This window comes from Macaca thibetana, chromosome 17, assembly GCF_024542745.1.
Source record: "Macaca thibetana thibetana isolate TM-01 chromosome 17, ASM2454274v1, whole genome shotgun sequence".
Classification (NCBI taxonomy): Eukaryota; Metazoa; Chordata; class Mammalia; order Primates; family Cercopithecidae; genus Macaca; species Macaca thibetana.
The window spans coordinates 23,746,602-23,772,140 of NC_065594.1; the positions used below are offsets into that span (position 1 = coordinate 23,746,602).

The window sequence follows — 25,539 nt, forward strand, 5'->3', positions numbered from 1 at the left end:
TCTCTTTTTTTGAAACAGGATCTCACTCTCTTGCCCAGGAATACAGGCAACCACTGCAACGCCCAGCTAATTTTTTTTTTTTTTTTTTTCCGTAGAGACAGGATCTCCCTGTGTTGCCTAGGTTGGTCTCAAACTCCTGGGCTTAAGGGATCCTCCCTCCTCAGGCCCCAAAGTGTGGGCATTGCAGGTGTGAACCACCATGCCCAGCTGATTTTTAAAATATTTTCAGTCTGCAGTTGGTTGACTCCACGTATATTGAATACTCAGATATAGGGGGCCAAGTGTAATACCTCATTTTCTCAAGGAATGATTGAGTATACGTTCATAGTGGAGTCAGGCTTGTATTCTGGCCTTTTATTAGTCAGAAAACTCCAGCAGGTCCTAGTTGTAGCTCAATAATTTACTATAAGTGAGACTTTGTATAAGTCACTGAATCTTCTGACTTTAGATTTCTTATCCTAAAAGTTGCCTTTTTGCAGGGCTTTTATATTAATAATCCATTGAGATAATATGGAAATAGTTATTATTTATTTGTATATTTAAGTTTATAAGATGAACGTATTCCTGGAAAGTTGTAGATGTATCACATTTTTATGAGTTGTCATACTTTTATTGAAAGAGAAAAATAATATTGAAATCTACGGGATTTTTTTTTTTTTCTCCTCAATGTGAAGTTCTTTTTAATGTACATAATTAGCTACTCTTCTGTAATGAACATCAGAGTTTTTTATGTTAGGTTTTACTGAAATGGGAGCCACAACCAAGATAAAATCTCAAGAATGTATGTCACTGAAGAAAGGCAGGCTAAAGGAGAAAGGACTTAGATGATGAACCTCATGGTATTGTGGAGTGCCTTCACTATAGAGCTCAAGATCTGGCTTCTAGTCCTAAATGGCTGTTGATAGTTGTTTGGCTTTGGGCCTTACACTTCTTGTTTGTAAAATGTGGATAATAATGCCTTCCCAACCCATAGGATGTTTATAAAACAAATTAAATAGCTTAGCATTTGTTAAAATATTTGTAAACTCAAATGTTCTCCTTCCATGTAATATTCTTGTCCCACCATGAATATTATATTCCTGAAAACCTCTATGTAAAGAAAATACCTGGTTGAGAAATATAATATCTCTTTTTGGGAGGAGGGGGAAAAGATTACAGGAAAAAGAGTAAAAGGAAACAAGGCTGAGAGGAAACCCATGTAAATCTCAAGTACCACTTTGATCACTAAAGTAAAATATTAAAGATAACATGCTAAATAAGCAATAATGGGCATGCTGCAATTTTTCCTTATCAAGCCTTGCCTGGTAGAAAATCTCAAGGTCTTTTTCTTAGTTTAAAGCAGATGGTCCACATAGTTGCATCTAATTCACATAGGGTGGCTAAACCTCCAGGTTTGCCTGGAACCCTCCCAGTTTATGTGTTTCTTTATGCAATTATTAGTGCCCCCGTTTCCACCCTCCAGGATGTCCTGGTTTTGATAATATAGTTGTCCTAAATGTTAGCAGATGTGTGTGTAGGGGTAGGGGTGAGGACGGTGGGTGGTTGTTCTATGCATTACCAGGCTGATTTATGAGCTGGCATTGTTTGATTTCTCTAGGGATCCAACCAAAGTTCCTTAGAAATACTGTGTGTGTGTTTTAGTGTATAAGTAATACTTCCTTGTTTTTTTCCTTTTAAATTTTTACAAAATGAAAAGGTCTCTGTTTTCCCCGTTCACATGCGTCCGAGGTGGCCATGGGTGGCCATGGGTAACTGCTTGGTATGTAACCCTCCAGGTTACTCTGCATACAAATCATTTTGGGTGTTTAATACAGACAAAGTTTTAAAACATTGTTATGTTTTAAATCCAGAGCGAAGTATTTTTCTAACCCCTTTAGGCTTAGTTTTGCTAACTTCAGAACATAGCACAGAAGTCGGATTTTGCTTTCTTTGTTGTTCTCTCTTATATGTAGTTCTAAGGCTTTGGTGTACTTTGTTGCATCTTGATCTCTTCCCTATGGTGCGTGGCCGGTACTTATATTCCTTGTTTTTCTCATTTTAGTCTCTGAATCCTTTTGAAAGTAAAACCTCAGTAGAAGTGAGTTGAAATTCTTTTATTCAAATCAGTTTCCTCAACCACAGTGGAAGAAAAAGTAAGCCCACCATATTTTCTTTTTTGAGACAGTCTCGCTCTGTCGCCCAGGCTGGAGTGCAGTGGCATGATCTCGGCTCACTGCAACCTCTACCTCCTGAGTTCAAGCAATTCTAGTGCCTCAGCCTCTTGAGTAGCTGGGATTACAGGCACCTGCCACCATGCCTGGCTAATTTTTTTTTTTTTTTTCAGTAGAGCCGGGGTTTCACCATGTTGGCCAGGCTGGTCTTGAACTCCTGACCTCAAGTGATCCACCCGCCTCAGCCTCCCAAAGTGCTAGGATTACAGGCGTGAGCCACCATGCCTGGCCCTCAGAATTTCTTAAAAGGGAATCTAGTGGTTTCTATCTATACCAATATCAGAGACAAGGAGCAGATTGTGTGTGTTTGTGTGTTTTATATGTAGGCAACAGGTCTAGCAGATTTTCTACCTAACGTAACACAGTCTTATAGAAGATCTAGATGCTTTTAGTGATGAGAACAGACTTATAGTAATTAGAACCCTAAGACTGCCATGAAAATGCTTGAAAACAGCTTGTTCCCTAGTTGGTCTCCTGGCTGTATTCTCCAGGCTGTCTTACTTTCCTAATTTATTTAGTTTTCATTGCTGTTACCGAATTAACTAAATTCCCTATTAAACAAGTGTAGGATGGGTGAGGAATGGCCTGCAGTGCATGTGACCAGGCTATCAGGACCTTAGTTGATTTTGAGGTAAATATGAGTCATCAAATTTATGAGCCTACAAACAAAAGACTCCATTAATAGATGTTTGTTGTTTAGAATGAAGTGGAATGATAATCCTACTCGTTTCTTTGCCAGTCAGCTCACAGTGAAAACATTATGTTCAGTTCTTAGTGCTGCACTTAAAGAGAGACATGGATGAATAAGATCATTCAGTGGAGTGAGACTAGGATAATCAGAAAGTTGAAAAAAAAATTAATGTCTTATAAGGAACGTTTGAAAGTCTAGGGCTGTTAAGAGAAGATGTAGGGCAAACCAGGTAAACTGTACTCACATATTTTAAATGTAGAATCAACTACTGATTCCTAGAGACAGATTAACCTCTAAGTTTGCAGGTTTATAGGTAATAGGTTACCTGTGGTTAAAAAAATACGTATATTTGAAGGCCGGGCATGGTGGCTTATACCTGTAATCCCAGCACTTTGGGAGGCTGAGGCGGGCGGATCACGAGGTCAAGAGATCAAGACCTTCCTGGCTAACAATGGTGAAACCCCGTCTCTAAAAAAAAAACATACAAAAATTAGCCAGGCGTGGTGGCCGGCGCCTGTAGTCCCAGCTACTCGGGAGGCTGAGGCAGGCGAATGGTGTGAACCCAGCAGGCAGAGCTTGCAGTGAGCCGGGATCACACCACTGCACTCCAGCCTGGGCGACAGGGCAAGACTCTGTCTCAAAAAAACAAAAACAAAACAACAACACAAAAAAACGTATATTTGGGTAAAATGAAAACAACTAAGATTTTAGAAAGGCAGCGTAACATACTGGTTATGAGTATGGACCTGTGAATTAGCCTGAGGTTTAGTCCTTACGTGACTTTGGGTAAATTGTTTACTCTGTTTCCTCATCTGAGGAGATGGTATTAATACCTCATAGGTTCAAATGCATGTAGAATATGTAGTTAATAAGAGTTCTCTTGCTGTCGTAACCACACATAGTACACGGTCCAGATAGTAGACACTGCATTGTGTCTAATGTGGTGCGGGAGGACCTCCCCTCCTTACCACATCTTCCGAAGCTCAGCAGCAGCTTGCTGTGTGGTGCAGGCCAGAAACTGGGAGATCTGTGTAGTGTGGCTGCTCATTCCAGAAGACAGGGCTATGGGTGGAGAGATTGGGATAGGCAGAGAGGAGGGAAAAGACGTGCAACTTGGAATGCAGCTCTTCCTGAATTTGGTTCTGTCTTAATAATCAAAAAAAGGAGAGTCTAGTTGTGAATAAGATGAGAGTAACAGCTTGTTCTGACAGTTGGTAACAATTGGACCATTTTTATCAAGCAATTTATATGACATTTCTAAATCAATGTACCTGGATTATTTTTGTATTTTTGGACATCTGATGTGTGCCACATTTTAATATAGTTTATAGTTTTGCTGGGCTGGGCACGGTGGCTCACACCTGTAATCCTAACACTTTGGGAGGCCGAGGCAGGTGGATCACATGAGGTCAGGAGTTCGAGACCAGCCTGGCCAACGTGGTGAAGCTCCATCTCTACTAAAAACACAAAAATTAGCCAGATGTGTTGGTGCGTGCCTATAATCCCAGCTCCTCGGGAGGCTGAGGCAGGAGAGTCGCTTGAACCAGTGGTAGGGGGCAGGGGGTGGGCAGAAGTTGTAGTGAGCAGAGATCGCACCATTGCACTTCAGCTTGGGCACAAGCGCAAAACTCCGTCTCAAAAAAAAAAAATTATAGTTTGCTTTAGCTTGTTCAATTTTAAAGGCAGCCTTGTTTCTACATTACCATCCTGCCTCAGAATACTTCAGTTTTCCAAATGTTTGATATACGTTGTATCTTATTGATAATCACGTAGCCTGTACTGATGATACGGCTTCTCCCAGAGACTTAATTTCTAGCTTTATTTCTAAACACGTTTAACATTCTGGGTCCTGTGGGGACCCTCTAATAATAAAAAGTATGGAAACGAAAAATTAATGAGACACATTTTTTTCTGTTACAAAATTGACTAAGTTTAGAGCAGTGTCACACTGATATATGATGATGGGAGTTCAATTTGTTACAAACTTTCTGAAAGGCAGTCTGGCAGCATATGTGTGTGGGTATAACTTGTACAACATACACATATATTCCTGCTCTAAACAACATAGACTAATAATCCCACTGTTTTCTCTGCCAGTTAGCTCACAGCTCAAGCATTTTGTTCAGTTCTTGATGCTGCCATTATCTAGAGAGACAGACAAATAAGCTCATCTAGTAGAGTGGGACTGGGATAATGAGAAAGCTAGAAAAATTAATAACAAAATATTCATGCCTTTCACCCAGCAATTCCATAAATTTCTCTTTGTTTCTTTAATTCCATCAACTGCTAGGAACTTATCCCATGGAAGTAATAAGTGAGTGATGGAAAGATTAATATGTGAGGATAAATTAATGATAAAATATTTGTGCCCTTTTGACATGTCTTCATCATTCTTTGAGCACTTGTTATTTTTTGACATAGAGAGATGTTTTAGACTCATCTTGTACATTTCTGCCTAAGCCCTGGAGTTAGCCATTTCTCCAAGGAGTTGGCCATGGTTCCTTTTAGGGGCGAATGATATTTAGAAACTAAGATCTGGATACCCCAAATGCTTATTGCTGCTTCCAAGGCCTTCTCAGTGAACCGAGCTAGGGAGCATATGTATATACACACACCCCACACATCCCTCTTTACATCTATATTTCTGTATTTACATTTATTGAATTGAGCTTGCACTGATATATCCAGTTCCAGTAAAATACCACATGCTTTGTTCCAGTTTTCTTCCTTTTCTTACTGGTACTTCTTTTCCAAAAGTGAGAAACCTGGTTCCTGTTGTCCTTAATATATTTACTTATTTGTTTGGGCCTCTGTTCTTACTTGTTCAGTTTGTTCCCCACTCCTTGTGCAAATGCCCTACTCACTCTGCTTGGGCTGTAGCTCCCCTCAGTGTACTGCCACTTTCGCTGTCCTGCACTGGGACACCCTCCTCACCCTGTTCAGGCTTCCATTCCGGTTCTGAGGCTTCTCCCCTCCTCCATAGGAATGCCTCCTTACCGCACGAAGGGTCCAGCATCCTGTTTCAGGTTGTCCTCCTATACGTGGATGCTCTCACCTGCTAGGCTCTGACACACTTCTTACTGCGCCACTTCTTTATCGCGATGCCCTCCTTACCTTATTGGGCGCTGATACCTTGCCCCTGCTTGCCTGCTTCACTCCAGTGACATCATCTTCACCCCATTTGGACATGACCATCCTATCCAACCCACTCTGAAGAAGATACCTATGTTGTTTGGCTTCATCTAATGGTTTTTGTGCTCAGTTTTTCAGTTAGGGGAAGTATGAATAGGAATTAAAAGAAGGCCTGGTGCGGTGCCTTAAATCTGTAATCTCAGCACTTTGCGAGGCCAAGGCAGGAGGATCACTTGAGTCTAGGTGTTGCAAACCAACTGGGACAACATAGTGAGACCCTGTCTCCACAAAAATAAAAATAAATGTTAGCTAGATATGGTAATGGGCACCTGTGGTCCCAGCGACTCCAGAGGCTGAGGTGGGAGGATCACTTCAGCCCAGGAGGTCAAGGCTGCAGTGAGCCATCATCATGCCACTGCACTCTTAGACTGGGTGACAGGTCAAAAAGAAAATAAAACCAACAAGAGCCAACAGTTGAATATTGATATTATTTTATTGGTTTTCTTAACCTGGAAAAAGTGTTGCTTATTGGCTGTTAGTGATAGTGAAAAGCCAGGCCCCATTGGTACCAAATCTAAGAAGTATTTTAAAAGTGTAAGAAAAAGGAAAGATATGATTAATACAAATTAAGAAAGGCAAAAGGAATGAGACCGGAATCTAAAAAAGTAGCTGTGGGGTATTGAGAAACAGAATCAGAGTAGTAAAGGAGAAAATGCCTAGCATTCTGAGAAATTTAGTGAAAGGGTGGCCAGATGTTTACTTCATTAATTTCTGAAGATAGCACTGTATTGTACAATAATTAGCATTTAAAATTTTGCACACAGGTCATCATACAAAGAGTATATTATAGTTGTAATGTAGAATAACAAAAGGTTGTGTGTACTTCATACATTCACACAGCAAGACAAGGGAATGTCATTCTTTTTCAATAAGTTTTAAGTCTTCAAGGATTAGCTTTTTTTCTAGAGAATATTAACTCATCTAGAGCTCATCAATCTATCATTCCAATTAAGATGCTGTTATAATTATATATGTGTGAAAATGAAGTTGTCTCCTCCTGTGTTCCCTAATTGCATTTAGTTACCAAGACTGAAAATGTCAACATGATCTTTAATTCATCTTTTTTCCTATGCTGCCCACTTCCAGTCATTTCCTCTTCTCTTGGTTTTAACAATTTAATGACCTGCTGTGTATCTCTTCCTTACATTCTACCACTAGCTGCTTCAAGCTTTCTTTACTTTCTATGTGGGTGTTTGCGTTAGCCTCAGTATAATTGTGTAAATGTTATGGAAATGTCTTCTGCATCTTTTCCTTTGCTTGTCTACAGCACCTCTGCCTTACACAGGTAGTTAAATAAACGGTAGTTACGTTAAATTGAGCTCTAGAAGCTAAATTCAGGAGTACTAGAGAAGGGACTATGGTGAATTTAGTGCCTGCCTCAAAATGCATGTTGAGGGTATTGTTGTCATGCTGAATTGGGGGCCAATCTTTGCCATATCTCTAATTCTTGTAAGAGAAGCTGGAAAATCATATTTTTCTGTGAAATCTTAAAATTTTCTCACCTCATTTTAAGATACTTCCTCAACAAAAAAGAGATTGACATTGCATTTTAATATATAAAAGACTGAGAAGTTCTACAGTAAACAAATCTGTGGAAAAATCTGGAATCCTTAGTCTGTCGTAAGTGATTCTTTACCATTTGACTCCAGGCTGCCATTCACTAGTGTCAGAAAGAATGTGCTAGATATTTTATTTTTTCATTTGGGCTATTCCCTTAGCCTGGAATTCCCCCATGTTCTTTGTTTGTTTGTTTGTTTTTCGAGATGGAGTCTCGCTGTTGCCCAGGCTGGTGTGCAGTGACACAATCTCAGCTCACTGCAGCCTCCGCCTCCCAGGTTCAAGCAGCAGTTCTCTCTGCCTTAGCTTCTTGAGTAGCTGGAATTACAGGCACCCGCCATTATGCCCGGCTAATTTTTGTATTTTTAGTAGAGATGGCATTTCGCCATGTTGGCCAGGCTGTTCTTGAACTCCTGACCGCAGATGATCTACCTGCCTCGGACTCCCAAAGTGCAGAGATTACAGGCGTGAGCCACTAAGCCCGGCCCCCCCGTGTTTTCGACTTCATCCCTCACTCACTTCTTTTCCTGGCTTTCTAGTTTGCATTTCCCTGACAGGTACATTTATGGTATATACCTTTGCCATAAAGTTTTTGTTGTTATGGCAAGATATAACTGTCTTATTTATTTGTTTATGTATTAGACGTGTCTATTTTCATTGAACTGGGACTTCCTTGAGGTCAAGGATCCACACTTAATACTGTACCATATACCTAGCACAGTGCATAGTGGATGTATAGTAGACCCTTCATAATGAGTGATTAACTGAGCTAGTGAATGAAGGCAGGTAGGAACTAAACTGAATGTTATGGAGAAACAGTGGTTTTCTAATTGATCTTCCTATCTCTAGTCACCTTTAGTCTATTCTGTATATATTTTCTAGTGCAAGTTTCCTGTAGGAAATGTTTGTACTTGTTATTCTTTTGGTCAAACAGTATCTACTGATTTCCATTGCCCAAAGAATAAAGTCTGTACTTTGTCTGTGATATTCAAGAGCTTCTATGGTTGAGCCCCACTTCTGCTTTAGAGTTCATCTCCTACCCTTTCTTATTTTGCCTTTCCCTTCTAGCCAAATCTGATCACTCATTTGTGATCAGACCCTTTCGTGACTTTTGTTCAACTCTCACTTCTGATACTGTATTTCCCCACTCGAAGTTATTGCAATCTTAGTATGCTTTAAGGCTCAGCTCAGAGTTCCCTCTTTGTTGGACCATTCCTTAATTCTTCAAATGGAAGAAATGGCTTCTTGCTGTATGATCCTGGTGCATTGCGGCTCCCTTAATTGAACATTAAAATTTATCTCACTGTATAGTTTATGGATACACCTTTTATACCTTCTGCTGGCTGGGACAGGGCTAACTCAGTACTTTGCATGTAGGAGGTATTTAATACATGTTTTTGAAAAAATTAAGTTCTAATATAGGATGTGCATTGATTTTGCTTTGTAAAAAAAATTAAAATTTAAAAACATAATTCAAGTACAGTATATAGAAAATAGTGTGGAAAGATACTGTACCAGGAAGTTAACAATGGAATTGTGGCTATTTTAAAACTTATTTTTTGCTTGTCTGTATTAAAAATATTTATATAATGGGCATATATTGTTTTATAATAGAGAAAAATTGCTCATAATTTAAATTATTACATTTAATAACTTGATCTTTAAGATTTTGTTAGGTAAATGAAACCTCTTCAGCTAGATAAAATGAATAGTAAAATTTGATGAAGTACTATGTAGATCTGGTATTATATATGTATTAACATGCTGCTGAATGCCAAAAATGCTCAGAAATAAAGATAAAAATTGTAATAAGGCTGAGTGCAGTGTCCCACACCTGTAATCCCAGCACTTTGGGAGGCTGAGGCAGGTGGATTGTTTGGGACCAGGAGTTCAAGACCAGCCTGGACAACACGGTGAGACCTTGTCTTTACAAAAGAAAAGGCAGAAGTTAGCTGGGTGTGATGGCATGCACCTGTAGACCCAGCTACGTGGGAGGCTGAGGTGGGAGGATCGGTTGAGCCTAGGAGGTCAAGACTGCCGTGAGTCATGATTGGGGCTCTGTGGTTGATAGAGGGAGACCCTGTCTCAAAAACAAAAAAAAAAAAAAAAAAGAAGGAGACCCTGTCTCAAAAACAAAAAAAAAATCTAAAAAAGAAAAAAGAAAGAATTGTAATAAGATCATTATTTGGACAAAATAGAACTAGCAGAGGTTATAATAGAGTTAAGTGACATAAACTCATAATATACAAAATAGTGATGTGTGATTAATGTGAGTTTGTTTTTCCCATAAGATTGTAAATAGGACAGTTGTGGGGAGTCAAGGGTAAATATTGGTTAATCTCTGTAATGTAATATTTTATGTAAATATGAAGTGTTTTTTTTTTTTAAGCTCTTAACTCACATTTGAAAACAACATGACATCTAAATAATTTAAAATATTTCTTTTCCTCTCCTTTAGGAATCAAGGAAGGACTGAGGTAAGATTATTTATATGGAAATTTTAGTTAAAACTTGAGACTATCTTACTTTTCATTAATAATAGTGAAGAAAGAGTGTTTGAATTTTAGAAAACGCCACATCAAGTGCATGACTGATGGTTAGGAATACATAAAGGTATAAATGCCACCCTTGTGTGAATGAATGGACTCTTTTCTAGTTGTTCATTCTCAGCATTTTTCTTCTTTGACCTACATTTCCCCTCTTTTGGTACCATGAAACTGAGTAAAACTTCTGTAATACTGTACTAATACGTTAGTATTACTTCAGTGCGACAAAGGCATTTGATACGGAGTTTTTGAGGACTTTAGATTCTGACCCATTGAGTACAGTTTGTGATTTACAGTACTTATCACATAGTAGAGAGATACTTAATAAATACTTTATGATCTTCCTACATGCTTGGGAGATGAGTAATTTTGTTTATAAGTCTGTTTAGTGTAAAATGTGATGTTCTTTTGGGGAGATCTGATATCTGATACAAAGCATTTTGAAAGAACACCTAGTATGTCTTTTTATTCTAAACCTTATTATTGAGCTATCCTTGTAACTGTTGAGTTGTATTTGTCAAAACATTCAAAAATAATACCATGTACTCATATAGTTGTCATTAAGACCTACGAAATAAATACATCCTCTGTTTATGGGAGTGTTTAAGCTTTTCGGAGTAAATAGTTCACACCCCCACATCTTAAGTACAATTGCTTTCTTAATATTCTTAAAATATTCGCTTATTCAGCAATATTATTTTCTTCTATAAGCCAGGCACTCTGCTAGATCTTAAGGATATAAAATATAGTAAGACATGATCCCTTGACCTCAGACCTCAGAGATTTTGCCATGTTGGCCAGGCTGGTCTCAATCTCCTGACCTCAAGTGATCCGCCTGCCTCGGCCTCTCAGGGTGCTGGGATTACCAGCACCACTGCGCCCAGCTGGAAAAAAATAATCTTACCCCTGTTTTGGAAAGAGTTCTTCAGCCACAGACTAGAGAAAACATGAAAACTGTCTTTTTTTTATGATGGTAGATTAGCCCCATTGTTCTTTTTGTTTTTGTTTTTTATTTTCTTACTAGTTGTAGTAATTTTTATTTTATTTCGGGGGTACATGTGTAGGTTTGTTACATAGGTATATTGCATGATGCTGAGATTTGGGCTGATATTTATCCTGTCACCCAGATAGTGAACATGGTAACCAATAGGTAGTTTTTTAACTCTTGGTCTCTTCTCTCTTTTTGGAGTCCCTAATGTCTATTGTTCCCATCTTTAGGTCCATGTCTACCCAATGTTTAGCTCCCACTTGTAAGTGAGAACATGTGGTATTTGGCTTTCTGTTTCTGCACTAATTCACATAGGATAATGGCTTCCAGCTGCATCATTGCTGCAAAGGATGTGATTTGGTTATTTTTTTATTAGCCCCATTATTCTGACAAACGGGAATAGATTGTCTTTCTCTCTTTTGATTTTTTTAAGAGACAGGGTTTTGCTGTGTTGCCAAGGTTGGAGTGCAATGGCTTTTCATAGTGAACTACAGCCTGGAACTCCTGGCCCAAGGAATCTTCTTACCTCAGCCTCCCAAGTAGCGGGGATTATAGGTGTGCACCAGTGTGTCCAGTTTACATTCTCTTTTTGTGAGCAAGTATTAAGGAGTTTTTAATAAAGTGTTTTAATGAAATGACTGGAAAACACATTTAAAAACAATTTGATTTATAACTAAAATTTTTTTATATGTAGTTTGAATACAAAAGTCTGTTATAATCTCTGGTTAATGTGTCTATTAGGTGTCATTTACTTTGAATGAGGACCTTGCAAATATTCATGATATTGGTGGAAAACCGGCTTCAGTCAGTGCTCCTAGAGAACACCCATTTGTCTTGCAAAGTGTTGGAGGACAGACATTAACAGTGTTTACTGAGAGCTCATCAGGTAAGTGGGAATGGAATTATTTAATGTGATTCCTGTACTTGTTGTATAGATTTTCTGTCTCAACATACACTCCTGTTTGCTTTTTTTTTTTTTTTTTTGCGATGGCGTTTCGCTCTCGTTGCCCAGGCTGGAGTGCAGTGGCACAATCTCAGCTCACTGCAACCTCCACCTCCCAGGTTCAAGCGATTCTCCTGCCTCGGCCCCCCGAGTAGCTGGGATTGCAGGCATGCACCACCATGCCCGACTAATTTTGTATTTTTGGTAGAGACGAGGTTTCTCCATGTTGGTCAGGCTGGTCTCAAACTCCTGACCTCAGGTGATCCGCCTGCCTCTGCCTCCCAAAGTGCTGGGATTACAGGCGTGGGCCACCGCACCCGGCCTCCTGTTTGCTTTTTTAAGGTCATTACCAAGACTGTTCCATCTCTCATTTTGTGTACCTCTGTTATTCATACTATGCTACTTCTCTGCTCTGTGTACTTTCTTGTGATTAATGAAATTTTGGCCATTACTTGAGAAGGGTTTAATTTCTATTTGGGATATGAAGATATAGAACAAAGCAGATGGAAGAATGTGGTTCATCAAGCTGCCTTCTCAGATGTTGAAGAAACAGTATTCTGAATTTTGCCAAGATAAGGTCATCGTTGCTTGTTTTAGTAAATTGATATTTAGCAAGTATAAGTTGTACTTTAAAAATACAGCTCGATATTAGGGAATATTTTAGTCTGAATTTTTCATCTTGTATGCTTTGTATACCAAGGGGACCTTTTTATTGCACAGAGATAACTTTTAATTGATATTGGCTTCTAAGAAGTTTCTGTGTAGAGTTTTAAGATTGTGTGTGTTTGCAATGAGATATTTTAACAGTTCAATAAATCAGAAGCAAATGTTTCCATTTGTGAATTAAATACAGAAGGAACTTTCTTGTGGCACACACTCAGCATGAGTATATTTTCCATGTTTTGGGATTTTTATCTTTCACTGAGTTTAGAATACTATTAAAGCAACAGGCCACCTTAGTTTAATGGAGCTAATTTTCTGCTATCTGGTTCAAAAAGCTTATTGATAAAAGAAAACATTTGTGATTTTGTTGTATTTCATCAAACATTTCAAAGGAAGCTGTAAGAAATTATAGTATGTTAAGAACACCATTGGTTAAAAAAAGGTACATCCTCATAAATTTTTTTGTGGTGTCTTCGATTACCAATGGCTACATAAAATGATCTAAAAATTATTCTTTTTTTCTTGGATGTACAGTATAACAAAATGGTAAATTATAATGCTTCAGTTATGTAGTTGAAGGTAGAAGGTTGGTTTCACTGCAGTTTTCTGATGCTCTAATAATTAATAGTGTAGTAGTATGGGAGGCAGAAAAGTAACAGTTTCTTCAATACATCCATTTTATACTGGAGAAGATTCAACCTTTCAACAAATATTTATTGCATGCTGCATAGTTCAGGGCATAGTATAGACCTATCTAAAAATCTGAAATTTGTCTGAAATTAAAAGCGCATTTGAATTCAGTATGTTAAAGAGTTTTAGTTTTGGCGGGGCGCGGTGGCTCGTGCCTGTAATCCCAGCACTTCAGGAGGCCGAAGTGGGCAGATCACCTAAGGCCGGGAGTCCGAGACCAGCTGGGCCAACATGGTGAAACCCTGTCTCTATTAAATAAAAAATTGGCCAGGCGTGGTGGCGGGTGCCTGTAATCCCAGCTACTCAGGAAGCTGAGGCAGGAGAATCGCTTGAACCCAGGAGGTGGAAGTAGAAGTGAGCCGAGATTGCACCACCGTACTCCAACCTGGGTGATGGAGGGAGACTCAATCTCAAAAAAAAAAAAAAAAGAGTTAAGGAGTTTTAGTTTCAACAACTCTATTCCTTTTGATTGATGAGATTTTTTTTTTTTTTTTTTTTTGAGACGGAGTCTAGCTCTGTTGCCCAGGCTGGAGTGCAGTGGCCGGATCTCAGCTCACTGCAAGCCCCGCCTCCCGGGTTCACGCCATTCCCTGCCTCAGCCTCCCGAGTAGCTGGGAGTACAGGCGCCCGCCACCTCGCCCGGCTAATTTTTTTTGTATTTTAGTAGAGACGGGGTTTCACCGTGTTAGCCAGGATGGTCTCGATCTCCTGAACTCGTGATCCGCCCGTCTCGGCCTCCCAAGGTGCTGGGATTACAGGCTTGAGCCACCGCGCCTGGCCAATTGATGAGATTTAATAAGATCCATTGAACCTGTGAGGTTTTCTCTACTTTTGTGATTGTCCTAGAGTGGAAGAGGCATGGCACCAAGATAGTAAAAAGGAGACATCGCCTTGATAAAAGTTTGAGGTAGGGAAACTTGAACTTTTTTTTGTAGAAAAAAGTACCCTATTACAGATTTTTTACATCTTATTAAGTGACTAATTTTTTGAAAACATGACTTATTTCTGGTGCTTCTACAAAGACAGTGATTTAGAAAGCTAACATTTGTTAGCCTCAAAATTAGTCTTCCATTTTACATTTTAAAAATACTTTAGTGTTGTGCTCTTTTTGAACATTTCGTGTTCACATTTCTGGCTACAGTGTACTCTGAAGGGAACGTGGTTTTATGAGGATTATCTTGGCAGGGATATGGAAAAGAATTAAGATTGTCATCCTTATTCTGGGGCTTGGATGGTATGTTCTTGCTTTGCACAACTGTGATAATACAAATGCAGTTCTAAGTTGCTATTAGTTATAATACACTATAACAATATTTTACTTCTTAACCTCATTATTTCTGTTTCAAGTCATTGTTCCTTGATTCTCTTTGCACCTTTCTGTGCCTTAATTTTCTCATTTATGAAATGAGGATAATTTGTTGACATATAAAAATATGAATACATTTAAACACTTAGAACAATGCTCAGTATATAATGAATGCTCAAATATTAGCTGCTGTTGTTAATATTACACCTTGTTTTTAAACACTTTAGGTTTCAAGTTTAAGGCAAGTGCATGCATTTTAGCTCAATCTGGATGTATATCACTTGATAAAATTCAGCCAGTAGGGATTTTTATATTAAATGTTTCTCAATTGCCTGCATGACCAAGAAAAAAGCTCTAGAATTGTGAGTAGTTTATCTCCTCTGAGGAGTCTTATGTATTTGCTGTTTCTAGTCATTAAAGCAGCAGTTATACAAGTGGGTTCCTTGTATCTCTTGGAAGTCATAAATAGTACAATGGGCTCTGTGACTGCTGCGACATATTTAAAATGTTAGATGTATGTTGTATATGTGCATTCTTTTCTATAGGATGGTTCCAGCGCTTTCACTGGCATCTCAGAGGAATCTGTGGCTCAGAAAAGCTACAGAACCACTATCCTAGTTTTAACCTTAGTTGGTCATGAACCTGCCAAAGTATAAGTGACTAAGCCATTTTATAGGGAGTAAGCTGTTGATTTTACATTGAAATATAAATGAGGTAGGCATTATCTGGAATATTTCTACATTTTCTATCAAGCATAGAACCATACTTGCTTTTCTAGGCTCTTCATTTCTTTTTATTAGTGCACAGGTCTATAAAATGTAGAGTTTGTAAGGAAGCTTGAAATCACATTTTAGTTCACTATGTTAGGAGTTTTAGTTTTAATAACTTTATTCCTGTTAATGTGATTTTGCTAGTTTTTGAGAGGCCTCATTTGAGCCTATTTTCCTAATGATAGAATTTGGCACATTTGGGTCTTCTAGGGAGAGGGAATTAGAGGGGACTAATGATAAGTTATACAGTATTTTCTCTTCAATTAAAATAATCTGCGTGTCATCAACATTTTATGAACTCAATTAATGTATTTCTAATTCAGTGTTCCTGTCTGAAAGAATATATTTTATTTTTATAGGCTATTTTGGGTTACCCCTTCTTCCACTTCTGCTTTCCTCTATGAAAGTCGAAATGATCTATTAATATTTCTCTGTTATTTTCATGGAGCTCTCTTATCCATTACCCTTATCTCTGTGGAAATACCTCATGTGTTTGGCCTTGCATTTCCCCGCCTTGGGTCTTCAGTTTAGTATTTTCATCTACTATTTATTGATAACTATAGATAATTTCTATTTTTTCTGCCTTTGGCATCCTCCTTGGCATTCCTACTTTTATTCAAAGTTAGATTTTCTTGTTTTTTTTTTAGAGGCGGTGTCTCACTCTGTTGCCCAGGCTGAACTTCTGGGCCCAAGTGATCCTCCCACCTCAGCCTCCTGAGTAGCTGGGACTACAGGCGTGCACCACCATGTCTGGCTCTTAGATATTATTATTTATAACTGCCAATTCTAGACAAAAATGTTCATTCATCTGTTCAATAGATATTTTTGGTGCTAAGCCCTGTGCTAGAATAAGATTAGCCTCCTGTGCACTGAGGCAACTGGTATGTGAATACAAGTGCTCCAATGGAGTTATGCACAAAGAGGAAAAAAAGCATGTGTACTTTGCCTGAGGGAACTGGCTTCAGAAGTAGAGATAATATTTGAGCTGGACCTTGAAGTATATGAATAGGACGAAAGATAGTAAAGATAAATTCATTTTTCTAGCCTTCAAGGATCCAATTCTTCACTTGGCATTCTTTTGCCTGTCATCCTCTGTCATAGCTATCTAAAAAATCATTAAATAAAAATTCTTTTTTTTTTTTTTTTTGAGACGGAGTCTCGCTCTGTCGCCCAAGGGCAGTGGCGCGATCTCGGCTCACTGCAAGCTCCGCCTCCCGGGTTCATTTCTCCTGCCTCAGCCTCCCGAGTAGCTGGGACTACAGGCGCCCACAACCGCGCCCGGCTAATTTTTTGTATTTTTAGTAGAGACGGGGTTTCACCGTGGTCTCGATCTCCTGACCTTGTGATCCGCCCGCCTCGGCCTCCCAAAGTGTTGGGATTACAGGCGTGAGCCACCGCGCCCGGCAATAAAAATTCTTTAAAGCAAAAAAGTTGGTTATGGATGTCATAGTCTAGGTTAGAGATGAAAAAAGTTTGAATTGGTGCAATGGGAGTGGAAAAGATGGATCATATTCCAGGGATAATAGAGGTAATTTTTTTTTTTTAATCTTTTTTGCCATCAGATAAGTCGACCAGAATTAGAGGTTATTTTGACAGCTTTTGGTGATGAATCAGCTGTGAGGGAATTGGAAGACTGAGAAGCCTAGAATGGTTTCTAGGCTTTTTTGGCTCTAGGCTTTTTTTGGCTTGAGCATCTGGAGGGATAGTGAAACCATTACTGAGTTAGAAAATATTGAAAGAAATGGGCAGGGTTAGAGCTGATAACGCAGTGACTTTTTTGCTTTCATTTTTCATTGTCTTTGACGCCTTTGTAGGAGTTATTTAATTCAATAAGTTAATATATGTGCCTGCTTTTTTCAGGCCCCCTTTTAGGCTTGGGATACTTTAACCAGCAAAGGCTCAGCCCTTTTGGTGCTTACATTTTACTAAGCGGAGACAACAATAAACATAAGTAAATTATATTGCTGGCTAGAAGTTGATAAATTTTCTGGGAATAAAGTGGGAAGTAGGCTCAGGAGTATCAGATTGAGGGTAGGACCTACAATTTAAAATAGTGCAATCGGGGTGGGACCTCATTGAGAAGGTGAAATTTGAACAGTCTTGAAGGAGGCGAAAGGGGTAGCTATGTGGAGTGAGTTAGCCAGCTAGGAGTTTTTAAGGCAGACAGAGAACAGTAATGACTAATGCTCCAAGTTGGGAACAAGCCTGGTATGTTCATGGAGTGGCCAAGAGGTCAGTATGGATAAAGTAGATGAGCAAGGGGGAAGAGTAGTGGGCTGTTAGGCTAGAGAAGAAGGGTGGGTGTTGGCATTGGCAGATCATGAAAAGATTTGTAAACTATAAGAAGTATTTTGGATTTTACTTTTAGTGAAGTGGGAAGTCACTGGAGAGTTTTAAGCAGCATAGTAATATAATTTGATTTACATCTTAAAAACTTTCTCTGACTGGTAGGTTGAGAAGAGACCATGGAGTGGGGGCAGGGCTGGAACCAGGAGGCTGTTATAGTCATCCAGGGGAGACATGACAGAAGCTTGGTTTAGAGTGGTAGCAGTGACAGAGGTCTACTCACTCACCTGATATCCAGCTTTATATCTTTAGTTGTCTTAACAGACAGTCCACTTGGATATCCTTTTTTGGTGGGGGGAGATGGATCTCATCCTGTCACCCAGGCTGGAGTGCAGTGGCGCAATCTCAGCTCTCTAAAACCTCTGCCTCCTGGGCTCAGGCAGTCCTCCTACCTCAGCCGCCCGAGTAGCTGGAACTACAGGTGCATGCAACCATGCCTGGCTAGTTTTTTATTTTTTTTTATTTTTTTGTAGAGACAGGGTTTCGGTGCCCAGGCTAGTCTCGAACTCCTGAGTGCAAAGCTGTCCACCTGCCTCGGCCTCCCAAAGTGCTGGGATTATAGGCAGGAGCCACTGTGCCCAGCCTGCTAATTGGATTTATTACCTGAAACCAGGAGATAGAAAATCAAGTTCATTTATCCATTTCCTTATTCTCCATATATCCATGTTTCTGCCAGTAATACATTATTCTTCTATTATCTTGGCCATAGTAATTCTTAGCTTCCTCTTATTCTCGCATTTGGTCGTTTGGTCGTTTCTGTAGTAGGAATCACATATACACATTTCTGGATACCACTTGATATGGTTTGGCTCTGTCCCCACCCAAATCTCATCTTGAATTTTAGCTCCCATAGTTCCTGCATGTTGTGAGAGGGACCTGGTGGGAGATAATTGAATCATGGAGGCAGCTTCCCCCATACTGTTGTTGTGGTAGTGAATGAGTCTCATGAGAGCTGTTGGGTTGATAAGGGGTTTCCCCTTTCACTTGGCTCTCATTCTGTCTTGTCTACCACCATGTAAGACATGCCTTTTGCCTTCCGCCACGATCATGAGGCCTCCCCAGCCATGTGGAACTGAGTCTGTTAAACCTCTTTTTCTTTATAAATTACCCAGTCTTGGGTATGTCATTATCAGCAGTATGAAAACAGACTAATACACCACTGAATCAAAGCAACCCTCTGAAAACTCCACCCATCATCCCCAGCCCTTTTCCAGCCCCATCTGTGGAAATCTCTTACCTTTACCATACCTTCCTGCACAGTGGCCTGTGCTTTTCCCTTTCTTTTTCCTCTGTCAGGGATTTGTCCTTTATAGTCATAATCAGCCTTCCCTTACTGATCCAGCCTTTGTTGATTTTTCCTTCATTTAGACTTGTATGGCAGTAGGTTAACTTGTTTTGTCCCAAGGACCGTATCTCATGCTTATCTTCATGGTGCCTGGTATAGCATTGAGCACATCTGTGGCTTGGGATTGAGCACAGAGTGATAGGTTCATTAAAGCAAACATGTTGAAATCATTTATTTCCTCCTAAGAATTAGTACTCTAATGGTACTTTTTAGAATGGTTCTCAAGTGAGATAGCTTGTTGTAGTTACTCACGGGATGGCTAGTCTCCCTTCAGATATTCTTGATTCAAAGTGTTTTTCTTAAGACACTTGAGGTTCAGAGTCGAATATTAAATCCCTTTGTTCCTCACTTTAGTTTTTGCTCATTGTATTTTGGCACAGATGATTTTTTAAACTTTCTCTTGGCTAATCAGATTAGCTCAGTACCATATTCTGTGACACTTGGTTAGCCACTCTGCATATTGTCATGAGACATATTCTCCAGATAAAGTAGCAGCCGAGTTCACTGATGGTAGGTATTTACTTTCAAGCTTGAATTTGGTAACATGTACCAATTACACATATGACTAAGAACATACCAGTTTGTATTTGAGAAGAATGTATAGAAATGGTAATGCTCTTTGAAGATGCTGAATTACCAGTCCTTTTGAAAACTTAACTGAAACTGTACAATTTATAATCTGTCCTGTATAGTACTGTCCTGCAAGTATAGTAAATGAAAAATAAAGGTAAGTGTTTTCTTTCTTTCTTTTTTTTTTTTTTTTGAGACTGAGTCTCACTGTGTTGCCAAGGCTGAAGCGCAGTGGTGCAATCCCAGCTCACTGCAACCTCTGCCTCCCAGGTTCAAGTGATTCTCCTGCCTCAGCCTTCCGAGTAGCAGAATACTCCAAGTAGCAGAATACACCTGAGGTCGAGAGTTCAAGATCAGCCTAGCCAACATGGTAAAACTCCGTCTCTACTAAAAATACAAAAAATTAGAGACTCCAGACGTGCGCCACCACGCCTGGCTAATTTTTTGTATTTTTAGTAGAGATGGAGTTTTACCATGTTACCTAGGCTGTTGTCAAACTCCTGACTTCAGGTAATCTGCGTGCCTCAACCTCCCAAGTTCTGGGATTACAGGCGTGAGCCACTGTGCCTGGCCATGTTTTCATTTTTAAGTTGGATTGTTGGGTGCTTATAGGAAACATTAATTTGCTGCATTTCCCTTATTTTTTGGGGAATATCATATCAGGTATATGATTTTAAGAGGTTTGAATTAAACCTTCTTTATATGTATGCTTATAAGCATTCGAAGTACTTTTTCATTGAACTTTTTTTCTTGTCACTGGTTTAAGACACGAATTACACTCTTGTTTCCTGAATTGTCACCAGATGCATATGCAGTGGGACTTTCTGAGGCTTTATTTACGTTATCTATCATAATTTATTGTTATCACTTTAATGGAGCATTTCTTAAACTTTTCAGTCTCACAGGTCTTTTATACATTATATGCTAACTTTTTTTTTTAATCTGTTTTCCAAGAAAATAGTGGGAAAAGTGCCATTTTGCAGGTATCATTAATGTCTGGCTTAAGACAAGCTGGATTTTCATCTCCACTTCGGTATTCAGTCTATAACCATCTGCTGTTTTGGTTGAAGTATCTGAAGAAAATCTACCTCTTATAAATACATAGTTGGAAAGGGAGGAGTAGCTAGTAGCATTTTCAGATAGTTGTAGATATTCTTCTTTTGCTATTACACTAAAACTCTGCAAGTGGTAGTTTCTTAAAGGTCACTTGCAGTATAGAATCTGAAACTCTATAGCAAATCTTTTCTACTCTCTTACATTAAATTCACTGGTCTGTCTTGTATTTGGAATGAATCTCTTACCCAGACATGGTTTTGTAGCATCATACATCCATCATCTGGAGACTGTTGGTTCCCTGAATTATGTAGTTCTTTTGAATGCTGACATATGTCATTATAGAATATCAAAAATTGGCATCACTACTGATTTTATCAGAAAAGGCTTTAAGTATAGGAGAGCTGTTAAGTTTATGGTGGTAGGTAGAAGTTCTTTAGACTTTAATTTTCACTTAAAAAGTTGAATTTTATTAATGACAAATCCTGTCAGCTTTTTTTTTTTTTTAAAGGATGGGCTTTTTTCATTGATTTTTGAAAAAATATCTTTCAGATACCCAAGTCTGAATGATTATGCTTTGTCTGTCATTCATTCTTTGAAGTAACAATGATCTTCCACAACAAAAGTAGCAGCTCAGTACTCAACTCAAACAGTTGCAACTGTGCTTTTCTTTGAGGCAATCATCTTATGTTAGTGTCCAGCAGAAGCAGTTCCTGTGTATTTGCCCTTTGGTGTCACAGGATGTTAAGGGATGCATACTCAAGGGTTGAAATTTAATAAAAACAGTTTTTACTGTTCATCAAGGACATTCTGAAGTGAAACAGACTTTTTAGAAAATTGCAAGTGCTAGGTGGTGAAGAATACAGTGGTACAGTTTTGGTACCATTTGGCCTCAAAGGTGGGTAGCCTTACCCACTGTTACTTTTGCACTATCGGCAAATATCAACGCAATGAAAAACGTAATTAAATATTTTAAGAAAATATTTTGACCTTGTGGACACCCAAATGATCTTGAGGACCCCTAGGGATTTATAGACCATACTTTGAAGAATGCTAATTTAGTGTGTTGTAGTGTGAAAAGATTGCAAGCTCTTTTTAAAAATACCTGGTGAAGTGTTGATCCCTTCTTATTGGGATGGCCTGCCTAATAGAGACATTCTTCCCCCTAGTGCTTCTTAGGGGAACCTCATCCATAACACTGAATTGCATGCCTGTTTCAGTGTTTATTGTTGGTTTTAAGAACACAGGGGCTGGTCACCGTGGCTCAGGCCTGTAATCCCAGCACTTTGGGAGGCTGAGGTGGGCGGATCACCTGAGGTCAGGAGTTCAAGACCAGCCTGGCCAACATGGTGAAACCCCATGCCTACTAAAAATACAAAAAATTAGCCGGGTGTGGTGGCAGGCGCCTGTAATCCCAGCTATTCGGGAGGCTGAGGCAGGAGAATCACTTGAACCCAGGAGGCAGAGGTTGCAGTGAGCTGAGATCGCGCCATCGCATTCCAGCCTGGGCAACAAGAGCAAAACTCTGTCTCAAAAAGGAAAAAAAAGAAAAAATGAATACAGTACATATTTTTAAACCAGATTTGAACCACTTTTGAACTATTTCTTTCAGGTGTGTATTTATTACACTTCCGTTGGTGGATAACCTGTTTTTGTATTTACTGTCTTATTTAATTCTCACAACTCCATGCGGGAGGGACTTTTAAAAAATCTTCATTTTGCAGATGATATGACAGAAGCTCTAAGAGATTGTGTGACTAGCCCCTATTTCCTGATATTTAGAAATATATTGTTAAAACAGTCTCTTTAAGTAGGTCATAGAAATCCTGCTAGGTCTGCCTGGATAGATGCTCTCTGGTGACTCCAGCTTGTCTCTTTCCTCACTGCATTTCACAGGGCAGCCAACTTCAAGTCCCATTCACCTCGGCAGCTAGTGGTTCTTTCTCACTCTCCTGGTAAAGGCCCTACAGAAGGAGTAAGGAAGCTCTGTTTTTTGCTTACTCCTTTGAGTAACAGCCTTGCCACTGAACATTTGGAATCATACCAGCTTCTGACAATCTTATACTTGTGAGGGGGAACAAACAGGAACAAAAATATATGAGTTTAGTGTTTATTTCCTGAACTGCCACCAAGGTTGTGGCTGACTACAGTTTTGTATTTTACTGCCAGCCGCCTGAGCCAGGTCTACTCTCTGAAAAGTTAAACCTAATAGCAGAAAATGTTCCTTTATTTAGTGGCTAGAGACTTCTGAAAACAATGTTTGTACTCTTCATATTCAGGTATTCATACATAAATATGTGGTAGCTTTCATAGTCTGAGGATGGGATGAGGAGGATTAAAAGAAAAAACCGCAATGTAGGATAATATTAAGGTTTGGAATCAAAAACATATTAAAACTTACGGTTTACTCTTCAGTTTTTTAATTATGAAATATTTCAAATGTACAGAAAAGTGTAGTGAATAGTATAACCTATGCCTAACAGCTATATTTCATAAGTGTTGACATTTGCCATATTTCTTTAAAGCTAGAAAACGTTTTAGATTTCTTCCCCCTGCCCAGACCCCCCAACCCTTACCTCACTTGCTAGAGGTAACTATTGTCCTGGAGTTGGCGTGTATTATTGTGACTCATTGTGACTAGTCTGCAATTCTCAAAACGGAATTTGTATAGTTTAACTGGTGGAAAACAACCAAGTTTCTTGGAGATGTGTTAGGCAGTGCGCTCCAAATTTCTAGCAGTTGTGGAAGTCCAGTGTTGACCTTGAGTAGAGATTTTTTAGTGTAGATTATATCTTGACAAGCTGTTTTTTCTTCTATTTTTATAGTACATTAATTAAATTTTTTTTTGGAATTTTAACATAAATTAGATGATCAAAAGTAATTATCAGTGAAACTTAAAAATTCAGTCCCATGGTTTCTAGTGAAATACTGAATGATCGGTAGAGTATAAGGATAAAAGATGTTTAAATTGTTTTGGCCTTGCCACCCATGTGTTATTTTGGTAATGTAGTTTCTCTTCTTCATCTGTATTGTAATAATCACACTGACAGTGTTTTTGCTGTTGTTTTTGAGACAAGGTATCACTCTGTTACCCAGGTTGGAGTGCAGTGGCACCATCTTGGCTTACTGTAACCTCTGCCTCCTGGGTTCAAGTGATTCTCGTTCCTCAGCCTCCCAAGTAGCTGTAGCTGGGATTACAGGCATGTGCCACCACGCCTGGCTAATTTTTGTATTTTTAATAGAGGTTTTACCATGTTGTCCAGGCTGGTCTCGAACTCCTGGCCTTAAGTGGTCTGCCTGCCTGGGCCCCCCAAAGTGCTGGCATTACAGAAGTCAGCCACTGCGCCTGGCCACTGACAATGTTTTGAATATGGAATAGTATTTAGAGTATTCTTTCTCAGAAGACTTGATCTCTAATTTATGCAAGGAGTGTTGGCACATTATTTTTTTCTTCAGTTTTATTTATTGCTATGAATGTATTAGTGTGACCTCAACTTTTAGTTCCAGTGTTCATGAATTCCACCTAAATTTTATGGTCTCGAATTTATTGAAGTTTGGATTGTGATTCTACTAAATAAATATCTTTATTTAGGATCTCTGTTTTCTGTGTATCTTTGTTATGATTTTTATGGAGAATGCCAGAAAGCACCATCAAGTTTTTACTTTTATTGTATGTCATATTTGCCTGTTTCTAAAATTTTGTGATAGTCAGCTTTGATCACACCTGTCCATTTCATATTTGATAAAACAATTAGGAAGAACTTAGGAAATTCTTGTCATATCTGGAGAAAATGACAGGCTGTACCAACATATTTCTCTTTCTTCCTTTTGATTTTCTGTAGCTTCCAGTTTATAAAGTTGGTTCTTTGCTTTGATTCATTGTTTACTTAAAATCTTAGGAAGAACTTGGTTTCTTTGTATAACTAAACCTAACTTAGTAAAATCAATTAAAATGTAAATTACTTCAGTGTGGGCAATATGGTGATTCCCCGTCTCTACTAAAAATACAAAAAACATTAGCCAGGCATGGTGGCACGCACTTGTAGCCCCAGCTGTTCTGGAGGCTGAGGCAGGAGAATCGCTTGAACCCAGGAGGTGGAGGCTGCAGTGAGCCGAGATAGTGTCACTGCACTCCAGCCTGGGCAACAGAGTGAGACTCGGTCTCAAAAAAAAAAAAAAAAAAATAAAAATTACTTAGTTGAGGTATTAAAACTAAGTAATTGAAACAATTTTAATTTTAAAATATTTTAATTTAAAAAATTTCATTTTCTTTGGCTTTTTCAAATAACATTATTGCCACTGTTTTTAAAAACCTCATCCAAGGTTATAGTAGCATGATTTTTTCTCTAGTTCTTTGAGCATAAGGGTACTATTATCAAAATTTAAAATGTAAAAAATGCCATGTAACTGATTTTCTCTCTGCAGTATAGCATTGCATTATAAAAACAGAGACAGGTTATTTGGTTGCCTTTGTATTTTTATCACTTAGAAATGTAGTCTGTTGAGGGTCCGGTGCGGTGGCTCACACCTGTAATCTCAGCACTTTGGGAGGCCAAGGTGGGCAGATCACTTAAGGCCAGGAGTTTGAGACCAGCCTGGCCAACTTGACGAAACCCCATCACTACTAAAAATACAAAAATTAGCCAGGCGTGGTGGTGCGCATCTGTAA

The 25,539-nt window shown here is 38.9% G+C and overlaps 1 protein-coding gene across 1 annotated transcript in view; it reads left to right on the plus strand.

Annotated features, from left to right (window-relative positions):
• GTF2F2 (general transcription factor IIF subunit 2) overlaps nt 1-25,539 on the plus strand; it is a 170,776-nt gene that overhangs the window by 20,161 nt on the left and 125,076 nt on the right. The window contains exons 3-4 of the mRNA XM_050766237.1: nt 10,109-10,127; nt 11,926-12,070. Coding sequence (XP_050622194.1) covers nt 10,109-10,127; nt 11,926-12,070 — 164 coding nt within the window. The remainder of the gene's footprint in view (nt 1-10,108; nt 10,128-11,925; nt 12,071-25,539) is intronic.